This window comes from Phyllobates terribilis, unplaced genomic scaffold (genome assembly GCF_046119375.1).
Source record: "Phyllobates terribilis strain yellow unplaced genomic scaffold, ASM4611937v1 Scaffold_3__8_contigs__length_932513732, whole genome shotgun sequence".
Lineage (NCBI taxonomy): Eukaryota > Metazoa > Chordata > Amphibia > Anura > Dendrobatidae > Phyllobates > Phyllobates terribilis.
In genome coordinates this window covers 831109957-831125810 of record NW_027362763.1, presented here as the reverse complement: position 1 = coordinate 831125810, position 15854 = coordinate 831109957, and the positions used below count along the sequence as shown (strand labels likewise).

Genomic DNA, 15854 nt, shown 5'->3' with positions numbered 1-15854 from the left:
GAGACTGTCCCAACGTCCAGACATCAGCGCATCAAGCGATTGAAGAGGTTTGGCTCTTTTCTATGTCTCACGCACTCTCGAGATGGAGCAGATTCATTTCCTCTACAGGCAGATATTTTCAAATGGTAGAGACAAAGAGCATAAGTTTTTGTTTTTATTCCCCAGAATATCCCTTTAACCGCTTCCCGACCGCCCACTGTAGATAAACGTCCGCGCTGCCTGGGCTCTGTGCAGCGCGGACGTTTAAAAACGGTGGGTGATCCCGCAGCGCTCAGGACCCCCAGGGTCCTGCAAGCACTGCAGGAGCGGTGCAGAGCGATAGCTCTGACAGGGATCATCGGGACCTGATTAACATCACTGGGACCTGATCCAAAGCTTTGCTGTCTTCTATATGCCGCGATCTATAATGATCGCGGCATATAGAAGACAGCAGGAGGAGAGGGGGTCGTCCACTTACCTCTCCGACGACCCCTGATACCTTCCAGGACCTTGGGTTGCTATGGCAGCTGGAGGTCACATGACCGCCTCCAGCTCTGCCATATATGGTGTCCTGTCTGGCTCAGCCTGCAGCTGAAGCCAGGCAGGAGACTGACTGTGAAACAGTCAGGGAAGATCTCATGTAATGTAATATATGTCTATTACATTACATGAGATCAGGGATCAGAAAAATAAAAATTAATGTCCCATACAGGGACTAAGTAAAAATGCAAAAAAAAGTAAAAAAAAAAATGTTTTGAAACTGTTAAATAAAAAAATTACAATAAATTAAAATAAATAAAATATTAAACCGATAAATCCGTATATTTATGCAAAAATAAAAAAAGTACACATATTTGGTATTGCCGCGTCCGAAACAACCCGAGCTATAAAACTGTCACACTAATTAACTCCTTCTGTGTACACCGTAAAATAAATAAAAAACGGAGCAAAAAACTATGCTTTTTCCTCATATCGCTAAACAAAAAGTGGAAAAAAATGCGATCAAAAAGCAAAATGGAAATAAAAATGGTACCGCTGAAAACATCATCTTGTTCCGCAAAAAATAAGCCGCCATACAGCTCCATCAGCCGAAAAATAAAAAAGTTATAGCGCTCAGAATAAAGCAATGCAAAAAAAATATTTTTTCTATAAAATTGTTTTAGTGCAAAAGAGCCAAAACATTAAAAAAATACAGTAAGTGTAGTATCGCTGTAAACGTACTGACCCGAAGAATAAGGCTGAATTCACACGATGCGTTTTTCATGCGTTTCCGCAGTTGCGGAAACGCATGAAAAACACATGGTAGAAGGGCAGCAATGTTCCCCAATTGAAATCCGCATGTGCTGTGCCCATGATGCGGATTTTTCCGCAGCGTAAACGCTGCGCTCAAAAATCCGCAGCATGTCAATTAATTTTGCGGAAACGCTGCTTTTTTGCCGCCATTGACTTGCATTAGACCGCATGGAATCCGCATCACTGTATATGTTGATGCGCTTTTCATGCGGTCTAATGTGCGGATGGCACCCGGGTGTGGATGAGAGGACTCTCATCCAGACCCAGGTACCATTAAAAAAAAAGAATAAAATAAAAAATATATACATACTCACCTTCTGACGGCAGGCGCAGCGCTCCTGCTTGGTTCCCCGCACTTCGCGGTTGAATGAAGAAGGACCTTCGCTGACGTCAGTCATGTGACGGGTCACGTGACGCTGACGTCGGCAGGTCCTTCAGTCTTCACTGCCGGTAGCCGGGACCGAGCGAAGCAAGACACCGGGGGCCATCAGAGGGTAAAGTATATATTTATTTTTTATTTTTTGACATTCACACACACTATATAAATCCATGCCGGCTGCATGGATTTATATAGTGTGAAGTTGACAAGCACTTTCCAAGTGATGCTAAAATCGCTTGGGAAGCGCTTGTCAACCCGCATGCGGAAATGAAAGTGAAGACCGCTTCATTTCCGCATGTCCCTGGCAGGAAACCACAGGGAGATGCAGAAATGCTCAGGAAAAAATCCTGAGCATTTCTGCATCGTGTGCACATACCCTAATGCTGCCTTATCACTTTTACCACACGCAGAACGGCATAAAAAAAAAACCCTCAAAAAACAATTCCTGAATTGTTGGTTTTTGTTAATTTTACCTCCCAAAAAACGGAATAGAAAGCGATCAAAATATGTCCCGTACCCAAAAATGGTACCAATAAAAATGTCAACTCGTCCCGCAAAAAACAAGCCATCACATGACTCTGTCGGCCGAAATATGGAAAAATTATAGCTCTCAAAATATGGCGATGCAAAAACTAGATTTTGCAAAAAAAAAGCGTCTTAGTGTGTGACAGCTGTCAGTCATAAAAACCCAATATAAATCTGGTATCTCTGTAATCGCACCGACCCGAAGAATAAAGTAATCTAATCAGTTATATCACACTAGGAACGGCGTAAAAAATAAATAAAACCAATTCTTCACCTGCTACTGATTTGTTTATTATGTCTCCCAAAGATCACAGTATGGCTCGGCACACATTTATCCTGCGCTCTGCGCTGAGTACTTACGCCAGAGTTTCCGTGTAAATCTCTGAAATACGTGATTCAGATGGAACCCATGACGGAAGATTCCCTGTAATGAGGCAGATATAGGCCACTGTGGATGCCGTCTGGCCTGTGATCCCACGGTGTCATTTGTTTTAGGCGTGCATAAAAGTGCGGTTGGCTACAGTTTTGTGCACTTCTGAAAAAAAGGACACCGCTAAACAGAGGCCAGACGGAGTCCAGAGTAACTCTGCTGCCTCATTACAGTGAATGGATCCCGCAGGGGTTTCATATGAATTACATCACTTGGAAATTTAGATGGAAACCCCGATGTAAGTGCTCAGCCTAGAGCGCCGGATAAATGTTACGTAAAATGTTCCCAATAAAAGCTTCAACTCAGTCCTCAAAAAAAGCTAGTCCCCACTCAGGTCCGTCATCTGTTAAAAATATAAGGGACTTCCATGTTACTGGTAGCAGAAAGGCTCTGGAAAAGCAAAATGGCCCTTGCCCCCCAAAAGAAATTCAGAAAATTTTGTGCTCCCAAATCCAAATGCCTATTCTACAATAATTTGTTCTCCAATTGTCAAATAGCGCTCCGTCCCCCCCAGATCTCGCCGTATGGCTAAGCGGTACGATACAGCCACATATGGGGTATTGCCACTTTTAGAAGAAATTGTGTGACACATTTCGGCACCATTTTTACCCATTGCCCTGTGTGAAAATGTAAAATCTGAGGGTAAGACATTTTTTTGTGGTAAAAATATAATTATGCTTTTTTTACTGCCTAATTGTATAAATTAAAAAATTAAAAAATACTCACTACTTCCCTAGATGAATTCCTTGTGAGGTGTAGTTTACAAAATGGGGTCACTTGTGGGGGTTTCTGCTGTTTCGGCATGTCAGCGACTCTTCAAATGTGACATGGTGTCTGCTGCCTATCCCAGCCAACATAGCGCTCCTTCCCTTCTGAACCCTGCCGTACACCAAAACAGTGGTTTTCCCCCACATATGGGGTATCGGCATACTCCGGAGAAATTGTACAACAAATTTCATGGTGCAATTTATCCTGTTACCCTTATGATAATGCAAAATTAGGGAATGAAAAACATTTTTTTGTGGGAAAAATGTGAAAATTTTATTTTTATGGCTCAATATTATAAACTTCTGTGAAGCACCTTGGAGTACAAGGTGCTCACCACACATCTAGATATGTTCCCTAAGGGGTCTAGTTTCCAAAATGGTGTCACTTGTGGGGGGTTTCCACTGTTTAGGCACATCAGGAGCTCTCCAAACGCAACATGGCGTCTGCTAATTATTCAGACAAATTTTACATTCAAAAAGTCTAATGGAGCTCCTTCCCTTCCGAGCCCTGCTGTGCGCCCAAACAGTGGTTTTCCCTCACATATGGGGCATCAGCGCGCTCAAGAGAAATTGCACAAAAAATTTTGGGGTCCATTTTTTCCTGTTACCCATGTGAAAATAAAAAAAATTGGGTCTAAAGTAACATTTTTGTGAAAAAAATTAAATGTTAATTTTTTTCTTCCACATTCCAAAAATTCCTGTGAAGCACCTGAAGGGTTAATAAAGTTCTTGAATGTGGTTTTGAGCACCTTGAGGGGTGCAGTTTTTAGAATGGTGTCACTTTTGGGCATTTTCTGTCAAAGACCCCTCAAAGTGACTTCAAATGTGATGTGGTCCCTAAAAAAATGTTTTTGTAAATTTTGTTGGAAAAATGAGAAATCACTGGTCAACTTTTAACCCTTATAGCTCCCTAACAAAAAAAACATTTGGTTCCAAAATTGTGCTGATGTAAAGTAGACATGTGGGAAATGTTATTTATTAACTATTTTGTGTGACATCTCTCTCTGATTTAAGGGCATGAAAATTCAAAGTTTGAAAATTGCAAAATCTTCACCAAATTTCCAATTTTTTCACAAATAAAAGCAAGTGATATCAAAGAAATTTTACCACTATCATGAAGTACAATATGTCACGAAAAAACAATCTCAGAATCAAGGGAATCCATTGAAGCGTTCCAGAGTAATGACTTCATAAAGTGACAGTGGTCAGAATTGAAAAAATTGGCCCGGTCACGAAGGCAAAAACAGGCTCTGGTGTGAAGTGGTTAAAAGAGAGTTTTTGCTCTTACTGGATTCCCACTGCGCCCCTGAGTATTTGTCTTTTTTAAAATCAGTCAACTTTTCTTCTTTCAGGAGGAATAAAGAGACATTTAGCAGAGTCCATGTACCATTAGTAGTGGGCCTCCCATGATAATTTCTTCGTCCATGACTATCATGGAGCTGTAGCTAGAAATGATAAGGACAGTATATGGAAGCAACAGCTCCATTCCTAGTGAGGAATCCATAAAGCCACTCATCTCTCATTTTCCTGCACCTTTAAGTGTAGGTCACTGAAAGATAAAAGGCAACATCTGACAACTCCTGAAATATCACTGAGACAGTAAAGTTCCTTCCTATTCGCCAATAAACGACAAGCTCAGTCTTGTACAGTCACGTGGTGACATTATAGTGACCGGTGGAGGTCATCACGGGGGTGGATTAGTCTTGGAGACACATCTAGGTTGTGTCATCTACAGTTGTGGGGGAAAACCAACCTCTGAAATCTCAAAAAAATCCAAGACTGGTTAGGAAGCAGCGTTGGTGTAGCAGTTTTCCCTTCACATTATGTGAATGAGGTTGCCTGCAGTTCTTAACCCCTTTACCCCCGAGGGTAGTTTGCACGTTAATGACCGGGCCAATTTTTACAATTCTGAACACTGTCACTTGATGAAGTAATAGCTCTGGAACGCTTCAACGGATCCCACTGATTCTGAGATTGTACTTCATGATTGTGGTAAAATTTCTTCGATATCACTTGTGTTTATTTGTGAAAAAAAATGGAAATTTGGTGAAAATTTTGCAATTTTCAAAATTTGAATTTTTATGCCCTTAAATCAGAGAGAGCTGTCACACAAAATAGTTAATAAATAACATTTCCCACATGTCTACTTTACATCAGCACAATTTTGGAGCCAATCTTTTTTTTTTTTTTTATTAGGGAGCTATAAAAGGGTAAAAGTTGATCAGCGATTTCTCATTTTTCCAACAAAATTTACAAAACCATTTTTTAGGGACCACATCACATTTGAAGTAACTTTGAGGGGTCTTTATGACAGAAAATACCTAAAAGTGACACCATTCTAAAAACTGCACCCCTCAAAGTGCTCAAAAGTACATTTGAGAACTTTATTAACCCTTCAGGTGCTTCACAGGAATTTTTGGAATGTGGAAGAAAAAAATTAACATTTAACTTTTTTCACAAAAATGTTACTTTAGACCCAATTTTTTTTATTTTCGCAGGGGTAACAGGAAAAAATAAACCCCAAAATTTGTTGTGCAATTTCTCCTGAGCACGCAGATACCCCATATGTGGGGAAAAAACACTGTTTGGGCGCACGGCAGGGCTCGGAATAGAAGGAGCACTATTTGACTTTTTGAATGTAAAATTTGCTTGAATAATTAGCGGAAACCATGTTGCGTTTGGAGAGCCCCTGATGTGCCCAAACAGTGGAAACCCCCCACAAGTGACACCATTTTGGAAACTAGACCCCTCAGGGAACTTATCTAGATGTGTGGTGAGCACCCTGAACCCCCAAGTGCTTTGCAGAAGTTTATAACATGGAGCTGTGTAAATAAAAAAAATAATAATTTTTCCACAAAAATAATGTTTTAGCCCCAATTTTTTTATTTTCACAAGGGTAAGAGGAGAAAATGGACCCCAAAAACTGTTGTGCAATTTCTCCTGAGTACGCCAATACACCCATATGTGGGGAAAATACAGTGTTTGGGCACACGGCAGAGTTCAGAACGGAAGGAGCATTGTGTGACTTTTTGAACGCAAAATTGGCTGGAATCGAGAGCGGACCCCATGTCGTGTTTGGAGAGCCCCTGATGTGCCTAAACAGTGGAAACCCCCCACAAGTGACCCCATTTTTGGAAACTACACCCCTCAAGGATTTTATCAAGGGGTATAGTGAACATTTTGAACCCAGAGGTACGACAGAATTTGATAACATCAGGTCATCATACTGAATAAGTTGTCATTAGTCTTCAGCGCAAGTGCTCGCTACTTGACTTTGCATCAGGTACTCAGGTATGCACCATGTATCGCGGGTGCTCGAGTCCCCGCTCGCATGTTTCATGGTTATCAGACACCCAAAAAAAACCATGCAGGAATCGCTCGTGCATGGCAGGCAATCCCCGCAAGGTTTTTTTGGCCACGAAGCATATGGGGCAGAGACTCGAGCATGTCACTTGAGCACCCGCGATACTCAATTCATACCCAAGCACCCGATGCAAACTCAAGTAGCGAGCACTTGTGCTCAACACTAGTCGCCATATCGTCATCTTTTTTTTACTTTGAAAAAAATCCCAACCATAGCCCTAGAGTTTATTTTTTATGCCGTTCCTCGTGCGGTATAAGTGATGAGATTACTTTATTCTTCGGGACGGTGCGATTACAGAGATACCAGAATCATTTCGGGTTTTTATGATTGACAGCTGTCACACCCTAAAAGAAGCATTTTTTTGCAAAATCTAGTTTTTGCATCGCCATATTTTGAGAGCTACAATTTTTCCATATTTTGGCCGACCGTCATATGACTGCTTGTTTTTTTTGCGGGATGAGTTGACGTTTTTATTGGTGCCATTTTCAGGCACTTGACATTTTTTGATCACTTTCTATTCCAATTTTTGGGAGGCAGAATAAACAAGAATCAGCATTTTCAGAATTTTTTTTATGTTTTTTTTTTTTTTTTTATGCTGTTCCGCGTGTGGTAAAATTGATAAAGCAGCGTTATTCTTCGGGTCAGTACGTTTCCAGCAGTACCACATTTATATCGTTTTTCTATGTTTTGGCGCTTTTATACAATAAAAGCTATTTTATAGAAAAAAATATTTTTTTTGTATCGCTTTATTGAGAGCTATAACTTTTTTATTTTTCGGCTGATGGAGCTGTTTGGCGGCTTGTTTTTTTGCAAGACAAGATGACGTTTTCAGCGGTACCATTTTTATTTATATTCGCCTATTTGATTGCGTGTTATTCCATTTTTTGTTTGGCGGTATGATGATAAAGCATCGTGCTTTGCTTCGTTTTTTATTTTTTTTACAGTGTTCACTAAAGGGGTAACTAGTGGGACAGTTTTATAGGTCAGGTCGTTCCGGACGCGGCGATACCAAATATGTGTACTTTTATTGTTTTTTTTTTCATAATAATATTTATTGATTGGTATATATTTTTATTTTTGGTGGATTTTTTTTTTTTAATTTTTAACACTTTGTGGACTTTTATTCTGTGTCCCACTCAGGGACTTTCACTTTTTTTTATTCTGATCGCCTGTATAGCACAGGAATGCAGCACCATCCCTGTGCTATACAGGCTGTCAATGCCGCACAGTGAGAAGATAGTTTGGAGATGCACTGCGATGACCAAAGAATCTTCCTGCAGTCTGGTGACCCGGATGTTGCCATGACGAAGCCGTGGCAGACAGCGCTGGAGGCTGGAAGAGGAGGCGAGTATCCCGATCACCTCCCCTTGCCACCGCAATGCTGCGATCAAAGCATTGAGGGGGGTTAATGTGCCGGGAGCGGTGCAGGACAGTTCCCTGCACATAGTACCGGGTGTCAGCTGTGACATGTGCGGGCGCGATCGCCGTATGACCTAATACGTCATTGCTCCAATCTGCCCAGGTCACCATGACGTACTATTAGGTCATAAATCAGAAAGGGGTTAAAGCTTTAGATGAGGACACAGCACCCTATCAGTGCTGCTAGGATCAGACCACTGAAGGACCTCTACTTACTGATTTTTTTTTTTTATACTTTGAGGCTCGTGTTTGGGTGAGGCAGAAGGAGTGTGTACATTGTATTCGTTACTGGACGCGTCGCCTACCCAGTAATTGCAGCAATCAGGTTACATAATCCCTGGATGTCCGCAGGCTTTGTTTGTCACATTCTTCTCTCACCTTAGAAAACCTCATACTCGTACACAGCACACTGATTGTGACTATAACTAACTTTTCATGCCCACTCTCAAAAGAAAAAAACCCACACTACCAAGGACGGCTGCAAATAGCAATGTACGAGACACTGGACGAGACAGCTCCTCGGCTATGCTCCCCTACAGAACAATGCCTAAAACATCACCACATTCACTATGGAGAATAAGGGAAAGGACCAAATTCACAAAATAGGGATAAAGTGACATTTTATTTCAAGTTCAGAATAGTGGAGGCTTATAGAGAAAGGGGACCCAGGATTGGAAAGACAAACCAAAATTAAGCCCAGCAGGCTGCGTACAGAACAGTAACTTAGGCAATTCACTTAATGGCCAGACTGACAAGATGTAACGTCATAAGGAGTTCGATTTTATAAAGTCAGCGAGCATCGCCCTATGTAATTGCTCCTTTATATCTGTTAGGTCATGGTACCCTTCTCATTTGTGTCATGCTATCATGGGAATTATACACCTTCATGTTTCCGCAGTTACCAGGACTGCCTGGACTGTATGCACTGAACTCCTTCCTCCTCGGGGTTGGGTGCACATTACTGATGACGACTGCACAGCTACTGCCAGTTACCATGTAGCAGATCACAGTTCTGCCTCCTGCCGATTAGCTTATTTGGGAGAGATGTACAGGCTCTGGCTAAATAATATGACAGATAAACCAGAAAAAACACAAAATATCATTATTCATGATGGTTTTGTGGCATCTGTGCTGCCGCTTCTTGTTCAGTTTTCAGTACTGTACATTTCTCCATTGAGAATTTTTTTTTCTAAGAAAAACACACTTTTTTTTTTTGAGGAGCGATCTTAAAGGGAATCTGTCACCCCCTGGGACCTATCAGACCGCTAACATGGGTATACAGGTGATAGAAATCTGAATCTATACTTACCTGTATGGCCCATATTAGCAGTCCAGTTTCTGTGTAAGTTTGGCGTCCTGGGGACGCCAAGAAATCCCCGCCTACTAGCCCTACTTCCATACTCACCGCACCTCCCTTGCACGTCACAGGGCTCTGTGACATGCAGTTCCCGGCCGGATCCCGCACCTGCGCAGTTTCCCCTGTATGGTCGGCACTCTTCTTCCTGCCATCTGTGTAGTGTTGTGCAGCAGGGATCTTCTACGTAGGCGCTGGGAAGGCAGAGTGACACACCAGCGCCTGCGCACAAGATCCCTGCTGCACAAAGCTATACAGACGGCAGGAAGAAGAGTGCCGTCCGTACAGGGGAAACTGCATGTCACAGGGCCCTGTGACGTGTAGGGGAGGTGGGGTGAGCATGAAATGGGGCTAGTAGGCGGACGCCGAGCTTAGCAGAAATAATTTAATACAAATCTATTACACAGAAACTGGACCTCTAATATGGGCCATACAGGCAAGTATAAATTCACATGTCTATCACCTGTATGCCCATATTAGCGGTCTGATAGGTCCCAGGGGGTGACAGATTCCCTTTAAATTAATGGTTCTGCTCTAATAGTCCATACTGAACGTGTAGAATTTGCAGTGGATTTGGAGATCTCCACCTTGACCATGTGTCCATCTACAAACCAGAGTGGAGAGATGCTCTCAAGCTGCTACCGGTCTGGCAGACTGTCAGCTGGCTTTGTCCTATATGGAAGGCCATTCACGCCCGGATGGCAGCAGCTTCTCCCTGAGAGTTATGCTTTGTGGGACAGGGAGATCTTACTGAACACTGTGGTATTGTGTGCAAGGAACAACGAAATAAGCTACAACATTTAAAAAGATGTTGTCTGGTGAAAACAAGTGATCACTAGTGTTGAGCGAGTATGTTCGGTTAACACTTTCGCAGAGAACGCTCAGCCGAGCACCGAGTATTTATAGCTGCTCGGTGATATGGTTGAATCGCTCCGTGTGCATGATTTGTGACTGTTTGACAGTTTTATTACATGTGAGGAATGTCTATTTCTTAGGCTGTGTGCCCACGATGCGTTTTTAATGCGTTTCTGCAGCTGCGGAAACGCATTAAAAACGCATGGTAGAAGGGCAGCAATGTTCCCCAATGATAATCCGCACGTGCTGTGCACATGCTGCGGAAATTTCCGCTGCGGATTATCATTGCGGAAAAAAATGCAGCACTACCAATTATTTTGCGGAAGTGCTGCGTTTTCGCTGCCATTGACTTGCATTAGAACGCGCCAATTCCGCAAGACTGCATCTGTGCTTGCATAATTGGTGCGTTCTAATGTGCGGATGGTATCCGGGTGTGGAGGAGAGGAGAGTCTCCTCCACACCCAGGTACCATAAAAAAAAAATCTGTAGAAAAAAAAAAAAAAAAAGAATAAAATAAAAAATAAATGTATATTTACCTTCCGGCGGCCCGCGCTGCGCTCCTCCTTGCTTCCCGCCACTTCACAGTGGGTTGAAGGACCTGCGCCGACGTCAGAGTCATGTGACGGGTCACGCGATGCTGACGTCGGCAGGTCTTTCAATCCACCGATGCCGGCAAGGGAGAACGGAGTGTAAAGCAGGACACCGGGGCCATCGGAGGGTAAGTATACATTTATTTTTAACCACTCTCTCGGGTCACACTATATAAATCCATGCAGTTTGCATGGATTTATATAGTGTGACCTAGTTGTAACAAGCACTTTCCAAGTGATGCTAATCGTTTTTTTCTGCCAGGGAGATGCAGAAACGCTCAGGAAAAAAATCCTGAGCATTTCTGCATCGTGGACACATAGCCTAACACATTCCTCACATGTAATAAAGCTGCCAAACAGTTGCAAATCATGCACACGGGAGCGATTTAACCTTATTACCGAGCAGCTGTAAATACTCGGAGCTCGGCCCGAGCATACTCGCTCAACACTAGTGATCACCTACTCACAGGATAGATGCCTTGCTGATCAGTGGGTGACCTGGACTGATCGGCACATAGGAGAATTTTTATCCCCATTACAAAACAAAGTAGCAGGTCAGATACCCATTCACCGCTCCATTCATCCATTCTCAATGAGGTGGCCAGAAAAGCCAAGTGCAGCACTCGGCAGACCCCTAGAAAGAATGGAGCAGTGGACAAGCCATGTGCACGTGCGCCCCAGTCTAACAGGGATAAAAGTGCCCGTTCTACCGATTCACACAGGTTCCTCATATTTCAGCTGGGGCTGTAAGCGTCATAACATTGCTATATCACACCTAAACAGTTTATGGGTTTGCATAGTGACCTGTTTTGACTTAATAAAATAAAAAAAATTGTAGCTTTTAAACTGTCATAAGTGCAATTCACTGGCTAGAGGTATTGTGCAAACAACATACTATATTCTCTGACCTATACCAACCACTAGAATCATCCAAAACAAAAACAATTTCTGACCACGCCTGCTGAATGTCTGTTCCCAATCGCACTGCAAGTTCAATAGGCCTCGGGGCGTCACTATGGATGAAACATCAGAGGCCTGGAACTAGCATTGATCCAGCAAGGAACATACACATACAAAATAAAAAAATAAATAAAAAGGAGTAAAATGACTATAAAAATTACTCTCACTTAAAAGTATAAAACAAGAGTGAGCAGTGTGCGGTCTCCAAGCACAGGGATATTACTTACTTGCAGCATGCTGACTATCTCCACTTTGTTGAAGAAAATGAAAGACGTAAGTGTAGAGAGAAAATTGTCTTCAAAGACTGATGGCGTGGGCAAGATGACATCTTGAATGTACTGTACCCTGTAAGTTTGGTGAATCTTTTGTCTAAGTTCGGAGTCTGTTATGGGGATTACTTCCTTGAACTTTGCAGTTTTGGTCAGGAACTCCCGGTGTCTCTTTGGCTGGGCCAAGGCTGGGTCATACTCTAAGCAGCCCACAACATCCATAATACACTCGTCCGAAAACATCACCTCAAACAGAGTCGCTTTATTGAGAAACAAGATCCCGCGGATAATCTCGTACAAGTGATGCAAACCTTCGGCATTATCCAGGTTCTCACAGGTTTGGAAGAGCTGCAGCAGTTTCTTTATATAGCCCTCGTTCTCCAGGGCGAGTGCGAGCTTCTCTCTACGGATGGGTGATGATAGGACTGAGGTAACAAGGTCAGCAATCTCTTCAAGTTTACCGAGTTCACAATTGGGAAGATCAATCAAGCTGCTTGTGTCAGGCATCTCCTCAAAGCGTTCCTCCTCAGATTCATCAATGGGGTCTTGTGTGACTTCCACAGAGGGGTCTTTTCCTTGGACCTAGAAATATATAAAACCATACCAGCCTCAATATGGGGCAATAAGACCAAGCAGAAGAGACTGAATAGTGCGTGCTAGAGCCATGTCCTGATTACTTACACTCCAGTGAGACAAGAGCTTTCATTGAAGAATTTTCTAGGTGTCTAACTGTTCAATTAAGAGATCCTATGTGGATCTGGTTCATTAATTTATCAGACTACACAGTGCCTACTGATATGTGCTGCCTGTGTAACGCAGGACAGAGTCTCCAGGAGAGACTAGTTTATAACGGGGAACAAGAGCTGACAATCCCGATACTAGGACTCCTATATTGATTCAGAATTACCCAACAAGATCTAGAAAAATGGGTAGTCTAAAAAGGATGACAGCAAAAAAACTGCACAAATAAAAGTGCTAGTATGAACATGCTCCTATTTCTTGCATGTGTGCCATCTTAGACCTCAGTTCACATTGCTTAGTTTTTTGTCTTGTTTGCATTCTGTGCAAATTAAGGGTGTGGCATCCCCTTTGTTGAGCTGGTTAGTATATATGTAGCTTACCACGGGCCTAGGTGGTCTGGAGTTGGGACCCGGTCCTATTTGTCTACCCTTTTATATGCATTACTTCAACTTTGATATACAGTAAGGTTTTTAATATAGACAGTATAGGTACCGTCCCAATTTAGGGTCACCTTGTCGCTGGTGGGACGGCTTGTATACTTTTTTTGATCAAAAATAGTTCACTAAGTACCCTATATTTAATATGCAACTTTGCTTTACATTTATATATAATGATGGTAGGGTATGAGATATATTTTTGTCTTTTGTAGGTTTTGCTTCTTTTTGCTAGTGTGAACATGCTCCTATTTCTTGCATGTGTACCATCTTAGACCTCAGTTCACATTGCTTGGTTTTTTACAAATAAAAGTGGTTTAGTTACATGGTTTTAGGTAAACTTCAGAACCGTATTGCCCAGAAATCAATAAAAACCATCTGATTTATGGCAATAACACAGGTCTGTGCAGCTTTTGGCCACACCGCTGTTTCCAAGTCCCACAAATATATCTGCTGTATCCATAATACTTCACACAAATCAAGCTGAGCATTATTATTTTTTAAACATCCTTGGCTCATCTTAACTGCAAGTGACCTGGAAAAGTCCTAAGTCTGTGTTGGTCTCCAATGACTTCAGCTGGAATACAGAGGTCAAACCAAAGAAGAACGGAAAAAAATAAATAAATAAAATACACACTTCCGACACGACATTACCTGACAAATCTTTTCCCATATTTCATCACAGCCGGCTTTTTCTTGAAAGCTGAGAGCCAAATCATAGTTTTCTGCTTCAGACCAAACTATCAATGTGTCCTAGGAAAAGACGAGCACATGACTTGGCTACAACAAAACTGATACGAGTACATATATTATAGACACAAATCAAAATCTGTCATTTGCCTGCACTAAATAAAGTGTTTTTCACATACTATTCTGGAGCGCCAGGTTATCTACATTTTACTTTATAGGATAAAATTGTTGGCACCCTTTAAATTGTTCCAGAAAATGAAGCATTTCTCCCAGAAAATAATTGCAATTACACATTTGTTACACAGGTTTAATTCAGTCATGTGTATTGGAAAAAAAAAAAAAAAAAATCAAGACAAAACCCCAAAAATGGGCTGGACAAACTGGTTGTGCCGCCTTTCTAAAAATGTGGGTAAACAACTTTGCTTCAAGCATGTGATGCTTGTTCAAACTCACCTGTGGCAAGTAACAGGTGTGGGCAATATGAAAATCACACCTGCAGATAAACAGGACAGAAGCTGGCTCAATCTTTGCATTGTGTGTGCCACACTAAGAATGGAGAACAGAAAGAGGAGAAGAGAACTGTGAGGACTTGAGAACCAAAGTTGATGAACAATATCAAAATCTCACAATTACAAGTCCATCTCCAGAGATCTTGATGTTCCTTTGTCCATGGTAGGCAACATAAATCAAAAAGTTTACAACCCATGCCACTGTAGCTAATCTCCCTGGACGTGGACGGCAAAGAAAAGTTGACAAAAGGTTGAACGCAGGATAGTCCGGATGGTGGATAAGCAGCGCCAATCAAATTCCAAAGAAATTCAAGCTATCCTGCAGGCTCAGGGTGCATCAGTGTCAGTAAAAGCTATCTGTCGATATATGAATGAAATACTATGGCAGGAAACCAAGGAGGACCCCACAGCTGACAGACATAAAAAGCTAGACTGCAGTTTGTGAAAATGTACGCAAGCCAACATCCTTCTAGGAAAGCGTCTTGTGGACAGCTGAGAACAAGATAGAGCTTTTTTGGTACAGCAAATCATTCTGTTAACTGAAAATGGAATGAGGCCTACAAAGAAAAAACACTGCACCTACAGTAAAATATGGTGGAGGTTCAAAGATGTTTTGGGGTTGTTTTGCTGCCTCTGCCACTGGGAGCCATGACAGTGTGTAAGGCATCATGAAATCTGAAGATCATCAAAGGATTTTGGATTGCAATGTAGTGCCCAGTGTCAGAAATCTGGGTTTGCGTCCTAGGTCATGGTCTTCCAGCAGGACAATGACCTCAAACACACTTCAAGAAGCACCCAGAAATAGATAGAAACAAAGCGCTGAAGAGTTATGAAGTATCCAGAAAGGAGTCCAGATCTAAATCCCATTGAACATCTGTGTAGAGATCTTAAAAATTGCTGTTGGGAAAAGGCACCCTTCAGATATGAAAGACCTGGAGCAGTTTGAGTGCAGAAGAGCAGTAGAGTGGTCCAAAATTCCAGTTGAGAGCTGTAAGAAGCTTGTTGATGATTATAGGAAGTAATTGATTGCAGTTATACCAAAGGGCGTGCAACAAATATGTTGACGGTGCCAACAATTTCGTCTGGACCATTTTTGGAGTTTTGAGTGAAATTATGGCCAATTTGCATTTTTTTCCTGCTTTCTTTTGTGTTGTTTCAATACACACGTGTAATTGCAATAATTTTCTGGGAGAAGTACTCCATTTTCTGAACAATTACAAGGGTGCCAACACTTTCGGCCACGACTATATAGGAGTGTTGTGTACATATGTGTGCTGTATGTATAATACATATGCT

The 15854-nt window shown here is 42.0% G+C and overlaps 1 protein-coding gene across 4 annotated transcripts in view; it reads right to left on the bottom strand.

The window, feature by feature from the left end:
• Window positions 1-15854, bottom strand: part of PPP4R3B (protein phosphatase 4 regulatory subunit 3B) — a 57236-nt gene that overhangs the window by 32132 nt on the left and 9250 nt on the right. For all 4 annotated transcript variants that reach the window (XM_073672441.1, XM_073672440.1, XM_073672443.1 and 1 more), the window contains exons 3-4: window positions 14014-14112; window positions 12143-12766 (exon numbers count right to left, since the gene is read on the bottom strand). In XM_073672441.1, the coding sequence (XP_073528542.1) occupies window positions 12143-12766; window positions 14014-14112 (723 nt within the window). The remainder of the gene's footprint in view (window positions 1-12142; window positions 12767-14013; window positions 14113-15854) is intronic.